Source organism: Cinclus cinclus, chromosome 2, assembly GCF_963662255.1.
Source record: "Cinclus cinclus chromosome 2, bCinCin1.1, whole genome shotgun sequence".
Lineage (NCBI taxonomy): Eukaryota > Metazoa > Chordata > Aves > Passeriformes > Cinclidae > Cinclus > Cinclus cinclus.
The window spans coordinates 32,799,764-32,813,495 of NC_085047.1; the positions used below are offsets into that span (position 1 = coordinate 32,799,764).

The 13,732-nt window shown below is 41.8% G+C and overlaps 1 protein-coding gene across 8 annotated transcripts in view; it reads right to left on the minus strand.

Moving 5' to 3' along the window:
- The window catches only part of PAK1 (p21 (RAC1) activated kinase 1), a 28,387-nt gene extending 16,175 nt beyond the window's left edge, over window positions 1–12,212 (minus strand). For 3 of the 8 annotated variants that reach the window (XM_062513926.1, XM_062513933.1, XM_062513918.1), the window contains exons 1-6: window positions 12,023–12,212; window positions 6,951–7,051; window positions 5,352–5,499; window positions 4,193–4,230; window positions 2,176–2,292; window positions 1,670–1,847 (exon numbers count right to left, since the gene is read on the minus strand). In XM_062513926.1, the coding sequence (XP_062369910.1) occupies window positions 1,670–1,847; window positions 2,176–2,292; window positions 4,193–4,230; window positions 5,352–5,499; window positions 6,951–7,051; window positions 12,023–12,212 (772 nt within the window). Of the gene's footprint in view, window positions 1–1,665; window positions 1,848–2,175; window positions 2,293–4,192; window positions 4,231–5,351; window positions 5,516–5,932; window positions 5,941–6,920; window positions 7,052–12,022 lie in introns of all 8 variants that reach the window. The other 5 variants (XM_062513910.1, XM_062513940.1, XM_062513961.1 and 2 more) reach the window with 5 other exon arrangements.
- Window positions 12,213–13,732: the final 1,520 nt, after the last annotated feature.

Here is a 13,732-nt window from a genome sequence, read left to right on the forward strand (position 1 = left end):
AGAAGCGATGCTGTCTGCACTGAGGACTGGTAATTCTGGACAAATATTCAGAAATTTTTCCCCAAAGCCTAAAACAGGCTACCAGCTCAGATTGCAGATGTTTTCCCAAGGCAAGGACTGGACAGAACGCTGTGGTGACAAGTACCAGTTTCCAGTTTTGCCCTGTTTAATGCTGTTAACTCTAAAATGGGGGGGGTGTTTCCTACCTTCCTAAGAGTCAGGTGAGGATTCATTAATGTCTGCACCAGTGCCGCATTTCTGCTGAGAGGTAGAGATTGAGCAGCCTCCTTTTAACCTTTGTATGCATTTAGCACATCCTTAGTGGGTGCAAATATATTTTTGCTTTAATCATTTTAGTTACACGTCAAAGTAGAATTTCAAAAGGCTGTTTGTCTGCAAAAGTACAGTTCCATTGCCCTCAGTGGAAAGATATTTTTACTTAGATTAAGACTAAAGACTAAAACTTCATAACATTTTTCTGAGTAGCCCACACACAGAAGCTGACACCTGGAGCTAGCAAGGTGTCAGAAGGTTCATCTGCTTCCCAACACTCCCAAAAGTAGCACTTGCACTTCTTGCATGACTGAAGTGGGTGTACTTTTATTAGAATAGCACTTTTTTAGTGTCACAATTGCTGTTCACCCTACCTGGTTGTAAAAATATCTTGAATCCTTAATGGTACAAAGATCCTGCTAATTGAGCAAGTGAAGCTGGTGTTTTGAAACAATGGGTGTGAGTCCTCCAATAGCAAGCAGTCCCAGTTAATAAGACATCAAGTCAATTTAGTCTTTATTTAGATAAATGATCGGGTACCATTTTAATATTTTTAATTTTTTTAAAGTTATATCCCTAAATTAAATCTTCATCTAACTACTAGACTCTTTATTCCTAAAGTACTGATAAATATACCCTCAAACTACAGAGACCAGGCTTATCATAGAGGTGCTAACACGATTTTGACAAGCAAGGCATGGATGTGACTAATACAGGATTAGTAGTTCAAAGAATTAGAAATGCTCTACCCTAATAAAACCTGGCCCAGGCTGAGGACAGCAATTAATTGCATGAAAGAGCTGGTTCAGCTGTTGGATATGCCACAGCATAGCCCAAAACCACCAGGCAGGAGAGGAGCACTTGCACTGAAGGTAGGAACTGTTAAAGACATGAGGACACAACTGAGATACTTGATGAATTTTTCTCAGAAAAATCCCACCAATTTGGCTACCCACAAAATGTTAAGCTCTTAAAAATAACCAAGTCATTTTACACCATGATACTGTGGAAGGCAAACTTGGGGATGCATTAATTTTCTCTCCATCTTTTAGACACCTTGTGTCTAACATCGCAGTATAATCATTCATGCTTCATAGCCACAGAATAAGATGTGGAACGATCTCAGACTTCATAGTTAAACAAATGTTATTTATTCAGAGCTTGCTTTGCAGAGCCTGAGGATCTGTAACTCCCTAGGGACTTCAGCCAGTATCACAGGTGCTCAGCTTCAATTCTATCTCACCCCTTACATTTGCCCCCAGTTCTGAATTGTGACTATATGCCCATGTCTTCAGTAAGGGATCACAAAATGGGGAAACATTTCATCTTATAGACATTCTGAGAAACCAACACAACAGGACCTGGAATTTAACTTCTTTAAAGAACAAGGACATACTTAATTTTTCCAGTATCTCTTCATCTGACATTTTTGGCTTTTTCTTTTGCTTCTCCGTGTTCCTGACCAGCATGTCGGGTGCTGTCGTGCTGTTGTTTTCCGAGGGAGAAGAAATAGGAGAAGTGGCCACATCTCTGGTAGGTGGAGGGAGAGGGTCTATCACAGAGCGGGTGTATATCTGATTTTGTTGAGAAAAACACACAAGTGAAGATTTAACATATGGTGAAGATTTAAACACTCCTATTCATCTTGTTATTGTTATTGTTGGTGTCAGGGATGCATTTCTATAGCTGCTTTGCTAGCAACTAACATCACTGATCAAGGACTCATGCCCCCCACAACTAGACAGGTGACAACACCAAGGTACTCTGCCAGAAGGAATGGCTCCCCCTGCCTCCCTCCTGCTCCCAAGAAGGACTCAGCATCAATCCTTGCAGAGGGACAAAGCCAGTCAAGGCCTGACTGTGACTGCAGCAGTGCAGGCTGAACAAAGAATTTCTGCTCACAGATTTGGTGTGTTCAGGTCGTGGAGCTATCACAGGGGGTGGAGCTGCATCATCTTCATCGTCCTCATCTTCAGACACTGAGGGCACTGCAGGGGTCTCAGAGACAGCCTTCACATTCTGCGTGGAATGGCACAAAAAGCAAAAATCAAAATCCAATCACATGTTATAAACAAAATCACAAACACTGGATTAAGCTCCTAACAGAGACTGCACTGACGCAAGTGCAGAAAAACAATCATCAGAACATCTTCGTGAGCTACAGTGTCTGAAAAATTCAAAACCCAAGGTTCTTGGGTCTTCATGGGAAATGGATGTGCAGTCCAGCACTGCCTGACACAGCCATTCAGACAGAGCTCCTCATCTGCCTGAGTGACAGCAATTCTCTTCCCAAAGACCTGAGCTCTCTCACTGCTTTCCCAACACCCACACAGCTGACCAGCAAGTTTTGGGACACCCAAGTTTGGAAATATTTGTCCCTATTTATATTGTCTCTTATGGTTTTTTTGTTTGCTTCAAACCCTGACCATTCAGTATGAAGATTTCAGACTTTAGATGACAGATTTAGTATCAAACTCTTAATGTTTTCTCCAAAAGTTAGGAGGTCAAGTTAACGTTGCCTCTGGTATGATGATTGAAAACTAATTAATTAATGTGAGATTTTGGAAGCAGAATCTTTTCAAGTCTCTTTTTAAATTACTTCCTGACATAAAAATTAGGAAAAATAGGAACAATTATTTTGTTTAAAACCAGTTTTATAAGTGGTTAAAAATTATCTGGAATTTTCTGCAATACTGTGATTAGGAATGAAAGTTACTTTTAAATTTATCCACATGAAACCAGATTTGAAGTTCATTACATCCTTTACACTATAAACATTTGAGAATAAACTTGGTAAGGTCCTCAATCCACTAGGCCAGTTCTTTTTGCACATCATCACTTCCCTAAGATTGCTGGGGGAGGAGGGGGGAAAAAGTATTAAAGTCATCAGAAAGACAGGAAAAGCAACACAGTATTTCACTGAGTCTAAAATACTTGAAGTCATCATCATCATCCTGATAAATAATTGTCAAAATCCATGTGCCATAATACAAAAACCTAGCTTGTCAAGAACAAGGAAAAAATATGTACTGGGAATTTCCTGAATATCCCCAAAATTAAAGGTTAGCCTGAGGGAGGCATTGGGTATCTCAGTAGACTGGTAACTGCTGCTTTTTTCAGGATTTACTTAAAAATCCAACTTCAGATAATGAAGCTTCTGAGGACTGACATATAATGACATGCAATAATGAACAATGGCAGAAATATTTTCCTTTTCTTTTTACAGAGTCTTAAATGATAAGATCTGAATAAACTGCCTTTGGAAGGGAGCAGAACAAGCCAATTCTAGGTAACAACATGGCCATGAGAAAACATGAGCTGAGGGAATTGTGGGGTTTTATGAACCATCTTAAACTGAAAGTTTTGTTTCTTCCATCTCACAGGCACATACAGAAATTTATCATGTCTCCTAACAAAGCAAATAGGAGTGGTGCCTGCCCTGGCAAGGACTGAGTAAAGGTCAAGCAGAGAGGAGAAGAACCTTTTATTTCCTGTGGTGCTAGAGATTAGTCCGGTTAATCAACATTAGCTGCAGTAAATCAGACCTTGCAGGTTAGTAAATAAGTTTTATTATATCACAGATGTTTGCAGACACATAAAACCTGACAACAGAGTGGATATCAAATTCTAGGTATAGGTAAAGACCAACTTCTATGAAAACAGCTATTTCTACTCATTAATTCACTGATCTCCATTCACTAATTCACTATTCACTAAAAATCTTACTTCTGTGTGCTTTATTCCCCACCACTTGGGGAAAAAATGAAACGAGCATGCCTGTTTTTATAAACATGTACTCACTACACAAACAGATACAGTACAGATTCTAAAACTCTAAGCAAACCACAAGTTTACACGCAATTAACTAGTTTTTGCAAGTTCTTTAATCCCCAAACTCGAGACAGAATGTGAGGCTTACCAATGTATTAGATGAATTGTAATCCTCTGCTGATTTATCTGAAAGACAGATAATAATGCCATTATAAATAAGCTATAAATGCAGCAGCAGTGGGGAGAGGAGCAAGGGACAAGCTCTCTATAGAAAAGACAGGAAAAAAGTTTGCTCCCAAACTTAGCTCCCTAACTCCAGCTTCCCAGAACAGCTGAACCCTGGAAGATACAGGAACAGATGAAAAATAAATGCAGACAAATGCAGGGGTCACCAATCCCTGCAAGAGGAGGGTGGAATTGCCCAGAGCAAAACCTGAATGAATATTGTCCTCCATCCATGTACACAAAATATTATCAGTGGACTAAGTCCCCACCAGAGGCACTGCAGCTGACTCACAACTGCAAAATATTTGGTCTCAGCCACCTAAACTTCCTGGAATAGCACAGAGGACCCCACAAGTCAAATGATGGACTTCTCTTTGACTATCCAGGCACATTTAGGGAATATTTGCACTTTCATCCCTGCTTGGAGCCTTCCTAATTAGTACCAGATGTGGTGACATGGTTCTATTCCCCTAAAAGAACCAAAGTAGGGGTTAATATTTAGAAAGGGAAGTTGCAGGAAAAGGAGTGGTGGTTGTTGCAGATGTCCTTCAGAGGGCAGATAACCAATGGAAAGAGGCACAAAACCTTGGCAGTTTTGACTTTTAGAGGAACCCAGCCAGCAATTTTCAAGCACCCAGGCAGCTGAGGCATATTCTTCAACCATGGCACATGGGACCTGAGAGACTCTCACCCCAAGTACACAAAAAGCAACATCCACACCCACCCTAAAAACTGAAACTGGTACAAAATCTAGTTGCCTGTTTTCTCCAGGGACTTTCATCGGGGGGAACCCAGCCCCGGCAGTCTGGGATCTGCCTTCCAGATGCTGGCTGTGGGCATCAGAAAAAGTATGTGCTCAGGAGGCTCAGCCAGTTGACTGACCTCCTCTTTTTCAGCTATGCTGGGCATCCAGATTAACAGAACAGCATTTTAAAGGAAGAAGGGTGCTTGAGCAGTCAGAGAATCTAGTTCATATTATCTTTTAAAAGAGAGACCTACTTGTTGATTAAACAAAAGAAATCCCACACGCCCTGACCACAGAGAGTTGGACAAAGCAGCCACATGAGACCATCATCATGTACCTGTAAAACTCATGTACTTCTGACTGTTGGAGATCTTCTTGGAGTTGTAAAACTCCAACACATCCAGCACTGCCTGGGGGTTCTTCTTCTGCTCTGACTTGGTGATGTTGGAAGTCTGCAGCAGACGTGCCCATTGCTCTGGCATTCCCTGTGGGAAGAGGTACCTTGTTAACACACAGCTGGCCTAATGTGGTTCACAAAACATAAGCCCACTGTCACAGCTCTGCCCCAGCTTTTGGAGTTGCACAGCATTGTGAGGAAAATAGGGAGAAAAGAAGACAGAAGAGGAAAGAGAAAGAGGTTGTGAATGTGTGCCTCCCTAGCCACTATCTGTGTTACAAATCACACTTGAGCATGTAAATGTCACTCTGCTCTTGGGTCTCTGGGTGATTCCCAGATTCTCTGCAGACCAAAATTCAAAAACCAGAAAGGAGAAGACCCAATTGCTGCAGTCTGGGAGAAGCCTCAAGGAAACAAAACAAAACACAAAATCTTTGTGTACAGGTATTCACATACTTATATATGCACCCAAGAAAGACTATAGAAATTACACATACTACACAGCCTCCAGCACAAAGGACATGCAACACTCATTTGGGTCTTCTGGTAGCACTTCTTTGGTAACTGCATTGTGGTGCCCACTGCAACCAGAGCTGGGAAAGCAGAGGTGCTAACTTCACATCTGAAGCTTGGAATTTCATTATAGGGATATAATTTAAGCCAGAAAATAAACACACCTGGAGAACAGCCAGGCTTGTGCCTTTCCTCACCAGCAGGTATAACAGGTTGTATGGACAAAGTAGCAGTGATTGGGATCCATGAGCAGTTAAGTTATCCTCCCTGTTCAAAAGGATGACTGGATACACCCTCAGGTAATTCCCCATTAATACATGTGGGGTAACCTGGGCAAGTCTAGAGGCTGCCATGCACAACACACGTGTACACATGATTCAGGGTAGGGGAACAAAGTCCCTGAAAAAGCAGCATATTACAGACAGGTAGAAAGATCTTGTGCACAAACAACTTCTGCTGCTAGGAAACAGTATCTCATAACCAAAATAAGAACGAAAATATGATGACACTGATGAAATACTACTCTGTAGTTACAGTATTTTGCATGTCAATAAACAAAAAAAAAACAAACCCACCACACATAAAAGCATCTGACATTTAGCCTTAGGGCAGCACACACGTGTTCTGTGCTAAGCAGTTGTACACTGCTGTGTGCCTCCCAAAGGAAAACTCTCAGAGCCCCACTTGTGGGACACAGACTATGTTATAGACCTCTTTCAGCTCTAGAGGAGGAAGGGAGGGGAGGAGAAGGGAAGGGAGGAGGTATATGCCATGTTTAGCTGACCACAACAGCCAAAAACCAGGAGAGGAAAAGTTTGCTGGCAGCCTGAGCTTCTGGGATGTGCCAAGTTTGACAGTCTCTCAGCATAAATTAGTGGGTAACCTCTGCAGATGTGTTTCAAGTGAGATCAAACTAGATGATGGTAACAGCCCTTCCAGCAGTAATATATAAAACATTAATGGGCCCTGGCTCCTCCTAGCAATAAGCTAAAGCACACAGTTCTCTTTTCCTCCAGATCCACTTACTGTGAATTCCCCTGTGACTGCATCAAACCCCACATGAATTGTGTGTTCAAAGTCTGAAGGGAGGGAGATCTCCGGCCGCTCTTTTTCCTTCTTCTTATTGGCTGCACAGACAAAACAACAACAAAAATAAAAAAAATATATAATAAAAAAATCCATGCGTGCATCAAGAATTAAAATCTCCCCGACAGCTTCTAATTCACCTACACAATCACCACCTAACTTTTGCTAGTCATAGGATTTTGATCTGAAGCAGACAAACAGCAAGTTTAAAAACTTTCTTTCCACGCTTGAGAGCGGCTGCAGTCAGTGGACAAAAGAAATAAAAGTCCTGTAACACAGGACAAGCATAAAAGAAGGCAACTGATATTTTCAGTATGCAAAGTATCAACTAGTATATCTAGACTCAAGAGCATGAGAGCTATTTACCTAAAATATCCTCTCAAACTTCCACAGGTCAGAGTCAAAAGCTCTGTAGTGGCAGTAAGTGGAAGCCAGTCAGTTTTGAACACATTTTTTATCTGCTGTTTTAAGCAACTTTAAAAAAACCAAAAAACAGTATTATGTGCTTTTAAATATACACTTGCCTCTCATACAAAGCCAGGGGCAATTTCGACTACAAATACTGCTTAGAAATTGCTTTCATCCCATTTCCTCAAAAGTTTATGAAGAAGCCTAAATATAATGTGGGATTCTGTTATAACATCTCATGAGCAAAAGAACTGTGGAGTTTTTTTTCTCACAAAACGAACTAAAGATGGTTTTAATAACCAGCTTTGAAGACATGAGCAAGATGGCAGAATCTGGCAGGTGAGAAGCAGAAATCATAAAGAAACAGAGAAGGAAATATATCAAGGCAGATGAACCCTGCAAATTTTAAACTGAGGTCTTCAAACAGGATTATCATTATGCATTGGATTAAGTTCATCCATATTCATTATGTATTAAGGACTCCACCTTCCTTTTAGTATTTACTGTATTCAAGAAACGGAGATTGCTTTAAGGAAGAACCACATTCTAGTTGGCTTTGCTGCTGCTTGCAGTTATAAAATCAGTGGAGCCAGGAGAAGGTGAGCAAACCATTTATATTTCCCAGCTGCTCCCCTTTTTTATCCAAAGCCAAACAGAATTTGTTTTGTGGCTGACACTCCACAGTGCACTTTTGGCAACATGAAGGCCAAACCCCAGGTATTTGAGAAGCCTGCAAGGCTAACACTCAGTCTAGCAATTCTTTAAGACACTGCTGTGGTTGGTTGTGTAGAGAGGCTCAGGGCCGGCCCCAAAGGACTGAATTCCATTTCCTTCAGTGCCAGCTCTGGCACTGTTCTTTGTAGCATTACAGAGCTACAGTTGTACAGAGTCATTTTAGAGAAAGAAAAGGATCAGATGCTCCATTTGGGACATGAAGATGGAACAGATTGTTTCTGATCCCTCTTTCAAACAAAGGGAATGGAGAAAGCTGAGTCGCAGAGGAGCAACAGAGTTGCCAAGGGAAAAAGAGCCATGCTGGAGGAGCCATCCTTGAGAAGGGAGTGAGGAGGAGACAGGAGCAGCTGCTGCTTAGCAGATGGTGAGCATCTGCAGCACAGAGGCTGCTGCATGCACCAGCACTGGATGGAAAGCGAGAGGCAAAGAGGGGCAGTGAGGGCCATCAGAGCCACCATATTCCATAGGTCTGCCTGCAGGATCAGTCCACTCTTCCCGGCCAAAGACTGAGGTGCCATCTTAGCCCAGAAGCCCATTGCTCAGGTGAGGAAGAAGAGGACAACACCTCTACCAGCACCACTATCCAAGACTTCCACATGGACAGTGGACACCCACACATGGTCCAGGGTGGCTGCCACAGCAGAGCTGAACATATTCCTGGAAAAAGCTTTAATGGCATTAAGTTGTTACCCAGAAGTCTTAGGTGTCTGCATTCAGGCAGATTTGACAAATCTAGAAGCCTGAACATTATTAAACCATTAATAATATAATTGCCTTTGTAAGCAGATATTTATGTCATAGCAGGTGGTATAAGGGAAAAAAGAACCAAAGAGAAAGGCACTCCCAATCTTGCTAAACATTTAACGTCCCTTTAAAGTGATTGCATTATCCGTGCAATGAGCTAAAAAAACTTGAAGAATCTTAATTTAAAAAAAACAATGTAAAAGAGAAATAATATAATATATTTAAGACAACCTACCTACCACCACCAAAGGCTTTATTCCCACAAACACCTCATCACCTTCTCATTCACAACCTTCCATGCTCAATGCTGTTAACAAGAGCCTCCCATAAATCTTCCATACAATGTTCTGGCAACCTGAGCTGCAGCTGCAAAGCTCGATGCCTGACCGTGCAGTAAGGGCATCCTGAAGCACACTGAGATGAGAAAGGTCTTCACCACAGCTAATATGGAGTAAAGTGCTCCCCATCACCATGGAAAGAACTCCTGGTTGCTGCACACTGTCACCTTGTGGGTAAAACCTCGCTCTATTCAAACCTGCAGCTGAGCTCAGCAAAGTTCAAAGGAGATAAACGTGCCCCAGTCAAGCCAGACTGATACGCTCAGGTAGGCACTGATGAGCGCCCTGAACCCACAAAAATTCAAAATATTCACAAGTCCTGCTATGAGCAACAAGTCACACAAGCTCTGTATCCCATTGGGCAGGACTCGCCCAGTATTAATCCAACAGGTTTTTTAAACACCAGGTTTGTGGTTTAGGCTTGGACTAAATCAGGAAATCAGGTCTACAAATTACACCCTAAATTTTGCAGGCAGAGCATGACACCTCCAGAGCTGCCTGGCAAGGGGTATAGCTCAGTGCCTATGTGCAAACATGCACAAGGCCCTGGATTTACACCCCATGTGCCCTTTATACAACACCACTGCTCACGTGCAGGGGTAGCACAGATTTGCTCAAAATTACTTTCCTCTAACTGAATAGAAACCAACGTCCCTCTTAGTTCAGCCAAACCAGAAAACAACACCCAAATTATTTCAGGCACAAACCAAAGAGAAGTGTCTGAACACTGAAGAATTTCCCGACATTTAAGCACCATGACACAATAGGAATTTAGCTGTCATCATGAGCCTAGAAGAAGTTTTCATAAGATGGAAATCAACGGATTTGAAGTGAAGGTGACAGCGTTAAAGGAATTTTTTGCTCAACAGGAATTAGAGGACAGAAGCAACCATTCTCGCTTGGGCAGGTATGTTGCAACAGAAGGCTCTGCTGGGCTTGGCTAAACAAAAATCACTCATGTCTTGAAGCATCTGCCATGTTGGCCAATCTTCAGTAAACATAGGCAGCTTCAAATCAGTCACAGTCTATCTGCAAAATTTCCCCAAACATTCATTTTTCTCCTTGTTCATAGTTCTCCTTCATAATCCAATTCAAACTAGCATTTCAGGTTCTACTTCTTTTACTCTTTTACAAGTTTCAGGTGATTCCTTTGATCTCCAAAACAGATGATCCCAGAGATTTAACAACTCCTCTCCCTTGAGGAAGTCAACACAAAAATCCTGTAGCTTCTTTGGAAGAAATTATTAGGATTCGTACTCATAATGGCAAGTTCTAACACAGACCCACCACACTTTTAACATTGAGTTCACGGGTTTCTGGATTAGAGGTTCAAAACCCCACATTTGTAAAACAATCTAAAACTACCAAAAGTATCAGATAAGAATAATAATAAAAAACATTCATTTTGTAGAAAATGATCCACCACCTTGGTTTTTTTAATTAGTGAAGCTATCATTTCAATTAGTCTTTTCACTAATAAAAATCAGGGGGCAGCCTCCCTCCTGAAGCCCAGGGAACTGAAGATATTTAGTCTTGACTTTAGTTACCCGGTGCTCAGAAACCACTGCAATACAGAAAAAGCTGATGTGTTACAAAGAGGAACTCAAAAAAAAAAAAATAGGTCAGATATAAAAAGAAACCAGCACATATTAGGGGATGGAGATTTATTTCTTTTTTTGCATCCCTTCAAAAGATTCATAGGAGAGAGGTGTTTTAAAATATCCTCATCCTAAAAATTAGAATTTCATGTACAGTTCACAGTTCCTATCTCTTTTTCCATCTGCTACAGTCCCTCAAACACAAAAAACTCCTTCAGTTCACAAGAAATCTGGAAGAATTTTCAGTGACAGATTGTTCTTAAAAGCAAGTAGACAATGCTTGACCCAGACATTAGAACAGAGTAAATGGCCCTGAGGCAAAATATGACAGATCTAGTAGGAGATTGTGTGTTAGCCTTGTAAAACTCAAATTATTTGCCGTTTAAAACAACAAAACAAGCAGAAGACCTCCCTCTGCTCTCCAACAATTGCCAATGCCAGCTTTATTGGCCAGCTCGTAATTGGCACAAAACCTTATGATTTTCAAGGCCATTATGGACAAGTCAGGCTGGGAAGTAACAGAGCCAGTCCCAGAGTTAGTCCCGGTTTTCAGGGACATTGTTCTCATAATTTATGGGAAAGGCAAAATAAATTAAAACAAACAAACAATATAACAATGAAAAAAATAAATTAAAAAAAATACACTACAAGAAAGGGGGTCTAAAAGAGACCTTCAGGGGGATTTTGACAAGTACATGGAGTGATAAGAGTGAATAGATTAAAAAACAAAAGAGGGTAGGTTTAGATTCGGTATTAGGAAGAAATTCCTCAGAGTGGTGAGCCACTGGCATGGTTTGCCCAGAGAAGCTGTGGGTGCCCCATCCTTGGAAGCATTTAAGGCCAGCCTGGATGAGGCACTGAGGAACTTGGTAGGGTGGAAGATACCCCTGCCTATGACAGGAGAGTTGGAACAAGATGATCCTTTAAGGTCCCTCCCAACTCAAACAATTCTAGTATTCTATGATCTTATGAAAAAAGTGAGATGGACTAGATGTTACAGGATTCATCATTAGAAAAAAAAATATCTACAGACTACTTTAGGTACCCTGAAACGATCAAGACAGATGTGCAGGAAACAAACACAACATCTTCTAAAACCTCAACCATCACTAAGCATCAAGAGTTCGACTATGTTCAAGCAAAGCAACATTCAGACAGAAGGTTTATTAGAAGAGATTATATACTGTACTTTTATCTCCTGGCAAAATAGATCGGTAAAATCGATCTTTTCTCTTCTTTTCTTCTGGATTGGGAGGCAGAGGTTTTGAGCCATGGTTTAAAGTTCCAGGATCTTTGCTTCCCGATCCAATCATAGTGCTGGTATTTCTCATTGGAGGAGCAGGTGGTTTGTCTTCTGCTTCAACTCCATTGTTAGACATCTTCGATTGGGGAGGCCGTTACTGGAATTGGAAAAGGAACATGTTAGAAGCCTTAATTATTTATTTCCTGTAGACTAGAACCACACACTATCAAGTAAATGACAAGCAGGCATTTGCAGATGGACCTGCAACCTCAGTCCAGACATTAACCCAGCACTGCTGTATTCACCATTAACTATATTCCCACGTGCCACATCCACAGGCTTTTTGAACACTTCCAGGGATAATGATAGCAATAGAAACCCAGCATAAAAATTTGTGTCAGCATAACAAATGCTACTCAAGATCCAAATTTTTTTCTGTTAATAAGATTATGTTCAAGCATTTGAGTTACTGATCACTGAGAAAAGCCTGTTTCAGGACACAAGCAATTCTCAAGCAAACCATGAAGTAGAAGCACAGGGTCGGAAGGTAAATATGAGGTAGCAAAGAGTAAGGATACCTGAGAGGACCCAACAAGTTGCTGAGTTTGTAATACCTGTCAGATCTATGCTAGTTCTCCTAAAAACTACACCAAAAGATTTACATCGGTCTCCAGCACAGCACCGTACAGAGACATCAGAATTTTGACGCAGCTACTCAGGCTCCTTTGCTAAAAAGCTGCTGAGCAAGTTCAGAGGCAGAGGTGGCCAGGAAACCCTGAGCTGTACCCACATCACCTCAGATGCAGTGCCACAGCTCTTGATTGTGCCAAGCCAGCCCTGGCCTTTCTGCAGTAACAGCAAACTTCAGGAGCAACTCCAACTGCCAGGAAGTCGACTGCATTTTGTTCTGTTGGGAGAGTCAAACAAAACTAGATCCCCAACACACATTTAAATCCATAAGTAAATAAGCCTTGCTGTGCAGATTTAAAGACGGAAGCTTGGATAACAGGGTAATAGATTATTCTGCAACAACTAACTTGTTCCACCCAAATGAGATAAGCATTACTCTGGGCACAGCCCCGCTGCAGCAAGATCCTTCTGGAAACTGGAATTCATCTCCACTACGTTTTCTTTCAAAAGTAAATTGGGAGTTAACTGCTGAATAAAGACCAAAGTTTCTGTTTGGGTGGGAAAAGCAATTCAACAGCTTTACCAATTACACAGGCGGTAAGGGAAGAAGTTTCACTCAGTGAGAATTACAGGGTGACAGAAAGTCAGAAGCTGTTTGCTCTCTGTAAGAAGTCTAGCTACAAGGCTGAGATCACTGCTGACTGCCTGGGAGCCACTCTTCATAGGCTGGACTCAGTGTGACACTGAGCCCACACTCCAGACAGATCCCAGCACCACACCACAGTCCTATGGCCACACAGCTCCCAGCCAGCCTCCAAAGTCTTCTTCAGCCAAGCTACTGATCCTCAGTGTAACGGGCAAGATTTGCAGCCAGAGCACACTGCTCTCGCTGATGTGGGGAACTAAGGCAGGCAAACACTGCCCACAGAAGTCACCCAGCAGCAATGTGCTAGATTTTGCCAAGAGCAGAGTTTGCCTGTCGCCTGCCAAGCCACGGCTGGGCTGCAGCTCTACCTTCGCTTCCAC